This window comes from Phaseolus vulgaris, chromosome 5 (assembly GCF_051622355.1).
Source record: "Phaseolus vulgaris cultivar YP4 chromosome 5, ASM5162235v1, whole genome shotgun sequence".
Taxonomy (NCBI): domain Eukaryota; kingdom Viridiplantae; phylum Streptophyta; class Magnoliopsida; order Fabales; family Fabaceae; genus Phaseolus; species Phaseolus vulgaris.
Genome location: NC_143502.1, coordinates 39,187,731 through 39,192,515, shown reverse-complemented (window position 1 = coordinate 39,192,515; position 4,785 = coordinate 39,187,731). Strand labels below are relative to the sequence as shown.

The window sequence follows — 4,785 nt, the reverse complement described above, 5'->3', positions numbered from 1 at the left end:
AAAACATATTCAATAACTTATGCTAATCAAATTCAACATATACTATACAAAACTATCAAAATCAATCATTTCACATTTGATTTCACTCAATACACTACTTTACTCTAGGGTAGCTTAACCTGCATCATAGAGTTCTAATAAAAAATCTAACTACATCACTAGAACCCTGAGCTAACAGGAACTAATCCATGTTGAAGCTAGAAAGCTCACATGCAACAACATTTACCAAGATAAACTTAACAATTATAAATCTAACTCAAAGAAAAAAGGAACAAAAATGAATTTACTCTGTCTAAAATTCTGATTGGATAGTCTTGTAGTATTTGCTGCTAGGAATCCAATGACGGACTCCGATCGTCATTATGATGACAAAGATGTTCAAAAAGTTAGACAGAAGGCAGAGGAAGGCATTTTTTTTATAGAGAAATGATGGTTCTTTATAAATGGAACATTGTTAGGATCATGTGTTTAACATCCTGCATGTTAGCTTTTTGTTATTGAATAAGTCTCCAGATTATTAGGAAATTAATTAGTTCTATTTTAACTACTGGTTTGTTACCAGATTTCTTTCCTGTTTTTTAGAACAATCTTTGTTTATTCTGTGTATAAATACATAGCTTTCCAGCTTTAATAAATTATCTCAGTTGATCAATCAAACATTATTTTTTATGAAACTAACAAATTGGTATCAGAACTCTCTTCTTAAGTGATCTGTGAGGTCAAAATGGAAGGAGAATCAAGTTTTTCAGTTGTTGCACCACCAGTCTTCGATGGAGACAATTATCAAATGTGGGCAGTTCGTATGGAGACTTATCTGGAGGCTTTGGATCTTTGGGAAGCAGTAGAAGAGGATTACGAAGTCCCTCCACTTCCAGCAAATCCTACTGTTGCACAAATCAAAGCACAGAAGGAGAAAAAAAAACAGAAAATCAAAGGCAAAAGCTTGCCTATTTGCAGTTGTATCTCAAATGATCTTCACACGAATAATGTCCCTCAGAACAGCAAAGGAAATTTGGGATTACCTCAAGGGTGAATTTGTAGAAGATGAGAGGATTCGTGGAATAAAAGTCTTGAATTTGATTCGGGATTTCGAGTTGCAGAAGATGAAGGAGTCTGAGTCAGTGAAGGAGTACTCTGACAGACTTCTCAACATTGCTAATAAGGTGAGATTACTTGGTTTTGTGTTTAATGACTCTAGGATTGTTGAAAAGTTGCTGGTCACTGTTCCCGAGAAGTTTGAAGCCACCATTACTACTCTGAAGAACACCAAAGACCAGTCAAAAATTTATCTTACAAAACTCTTGAATGCTTTACAAGCACAAGAGCAAAGAAGGTTTATGAGGCAGGAAGGGGTGATTGAAGGAGCTTTACCTGTCAAGCATCAAGACAACAACAGGTACAAAAAGAAGAAAAACTTCAAAAAGGAAGGAGGTTCCAAAAAATCCTACCCACCTTGCTGCCATTGTGAGAAGAAAGGTCATCCACCATACAAGTGTTGGAGAAGACCCGATGCCAAATGATCCAAATGCAATCAACTTGAACATGAAGTTGTGATCTGCAAAGTCAAAGGTCAGGTGCAAGAAGTAGATGCACAGGTTGTTGGTCAAGAAGAAGATCAATTGTTCGTGGTCACTTGTTTCTCAAGTAGAGAATCAAGTGAGAGCTAGTTGATTGACAGTGGGTGTACAAATCATATGACATATGACAAGGAGCTTTTCGAAGAATTAAAAAACACTGAAGTTAAGAGAGTGAGAATTGGAAATGGTGAACTCTTGGAAGTCAAGGGAAAAGACGCAGTAGCTATAGCAAGCTATAAATGTACAAAATTTATTTCAGATGTTTTATTTGTACCTAAAATTGATCAAAATCTCTTAAGTGTTGGTCAGCTACTCGATAAAGGCTATAAAGTGTTGTTTGAGAATAAACAGTGCTTGATTAGAGATGCTAGTGGCAAAGACTTGTTCAATGTCAAAATGAAAGGAAAAAGCTTTACTTTAAATCCAATGGAGAAAGAACAAATGGCTTTAAAGTCCAAAGCTAGTGCCACTGAAATAGGCACAAAAGACTTGGGCACTTTCATCATTAAGGATTGTTTCAGATGCAATCAAAGAAGTTGGTTGAAGGACTCGCAAACATTGATGATAATATTCCTCCTTGTCATGCCTGCAATTTTGGGAAGCAACACAGGCAACCTTTCCCTAAACAAGCTTGGAGAGCCTCGAAAAAGCTACAGCTGGTGCACACTAATCTGTGTGGTCCTCAGAGAACACCTTCATTAAATGGTAACCTATACTACATTATTTTTATTGATGATCTAACAAGAATGTGCTGGATTTTCATGTTGAAACAAAAGTCAGAGGTTCCCAGTATATTCTGGAAATTCAAAACCAGAGTTGAAAATGAAAGTGGATGCTCAATTCAGATTATAAGGTCTGACAATGGCAAGGAATACACCTCTGATGATTTCAACAAATTTTGTGAAGAAGCTGGAATTCAACATCAATTAACAACACCATATACTCCTCAACAAAATGGTGTCAGTGAAAGGAAGAGCAAATTCATTATGGAGATGACAAGGTGTATGCTCCATGAAAATAATCTTCTAAAAAGGTTTTGGGGGGAGGCAACAAACACTGTTGTATTCCTACAAAATCGAATTTCTACAAAAGTCTTGAAAGATCTGACACCATATGAAGCTTGGTATGGCTACAAACCTTTTTTAAAATTTCTCAGAATATTTGGCTGTCTTTGCTTCACTTATATTCCACAAGTCAAGCGTGATAAGCTTGATAAAAAAGGCAGAAGCAGGCATCTTTGTTGGATATAGCACTGTATCCAAAGCTTACAAAATTTTCCAGCCACAAACTAGTCGTGTGATTGTAAGCAGAGATGTTCATTTTGTTGAAAATGAGCAATGAGATTGGGAAAGTTCAACTAAGGTGAATCAAAGTCCAAATGCTACAAACAGTTCAACCCTTGGGAGCATGACAGAAGAATCTGAAGATGATGGACAAGATGCTGCAGTTGATGATGCACCTATCAGAGGAACAAAACTGTTGTCTGACATCTATCAAAGGTGCAATGTAGTTGTTTGTGAGCCTGCAGGATTTCACGATGCAAAAAATAGTCAACACTGGATGGCTGCAATGCAGGAGGAGCTTTTTATGATTGAGAAAAATAAAACTTGAGAATTGGTTGATTGACCTCCAAACAGAAAAATAATTGGAGTAAGATGGGTTTTCAGAACCAAGCTAAGTCCTGATGGTTCTATCAACAAATTCAAAGCAAGACTTGTTGTGAAAGGATATGCACAAGTTTTTGGTGTTGATTATTCAGAGATATTTGCACCTGTTGCCAGGCTTGACACTGTAAGATTGTTGCTTGCTCTTGTTGCGCAAAGGAGCTGAAAAGTATACCATTTGGATGTTAAATCTGCATTCTTAAATGGAGATTTGCAAGTAGAAATTTTTGTTGAACAACCTGAAGGCTTTGTGAATGAGGGCAATGAAAATAAAGTCTACTTTCTGAAAAAGGCTTTATATGGATTAAAGCAGGCTCCACGAGCCTGGTACAACAAGGTTGATGAACATTTGGTACACCTTGGCTTTCAAAAAAGCCAATCTGAACTCACATTATATGTCAAACATCAAGGTACAAATATTTTGGTCATTTCTCTTTATGAGGATGACATGTTAGTTACAGAAATCAACTGGTTCAAACTGGAAATGAAAAAGGTATTCGAAATGACAGATCTTGGTCTGATGTCATATTTTCTTGGCATTGAGATCAAACAGAATCAAGATGAAGTTTTCTTAAGTCAAAGAAAATATGCAAAGGAGATACTCAAGAAAATTCTGATGGAAAATTGCAAAGCTGTGAACACTTCCATTAATCAAAAGGAGAAGCTAATCAAAGATGATGGTTCTGACAAGGTTAATGAATCTGAGTTTAGAAGTTTGATAGGTTGTCTGATGTACTTAACAGCAACCAGACCTGACATCCTAAATGTTGTGAGTATTCTTTCAAGGTTCATGCATTGTCCAAACGAAACACATATGAAAGCTGTAAAAATAATTATCAGATACATTAAAGGAACTTGGAATTTTGGTGTGAAGTTTCTGAAGCAAAAAGAAATGAAGCTAATTGGTTTCTTTGACAGTGACTGGGGTGGATCAATTGATGACAGAAGAGCACATATGGTTACTGTTTCTCCCTTGGATCGGGCATGTTCTCTTGGAGCTCAAAGAAGCAAGAAATTGTTGCTCAATCCACTGCTGAAGCATAATTTATTGTTGCAACAGCTGCAATCTCAATCTCAAATAATCTAGTCTTTCATGGAAAGACAAAGCATTTCCACATCAAGCTTTTCTTTGTTCGAGAAGTCCAGAAAATGGTGACATAATTCTTTGTTATTGCAAATCTGAGAATCAAATTGCAGATGTCTTTACCAAGCCTCTGCCAGTCAGCAAGTTCGAAGATTTCACAACTAAACTGGAAGTTTGCAACATTTAAACAAAGAGGGGTGTTAGAATCATGTGTTTAATCCTGCAAGTTAGCTTTTTCTGTTATTGAATAAGTCTCCATATTATTAGGAAATTAATTAGTTCTGTTTTAACTACTGGTTTGTTACCAAATTTCTTTCCTATTTTTTAGAACAATCTTTGTTCATTCTGTGTATAAATACATAGCTTCCTAGCTTTAATAAATTATCTCAGTTAATTAATCAAACATTATCGTTTAAAAATAATAAACCAATCACCTGTATAAAACTATATTTCTTAGTCA

The 4,785-nt window shown here is 35.8% G+C and overlaps 1 protein-coding gene across 1 annotated transcript; it reads left to right on the top strand.

The window, feature by feature from the left end:
• The first annotated feature begins 724 nt into the window (after window positions 1-724).
• Window positions 725-1,520, top strand: LOC137834413 (uncharacterized). Its single transcript, XM_068642469.1, has 2 exons — window positions 725-959; window positions 1,003-1,520. The coding sequence occupies exons 1-2, from the start codon at window positions 725-727 to the stop codon at window positions 1,518-1,520; spliced, it is 753 nt and encodes a 250-aa protein (XP_068498570.1).
• Window positions 1,521-4,785: the final 3,265 nt, after the last annotated feature.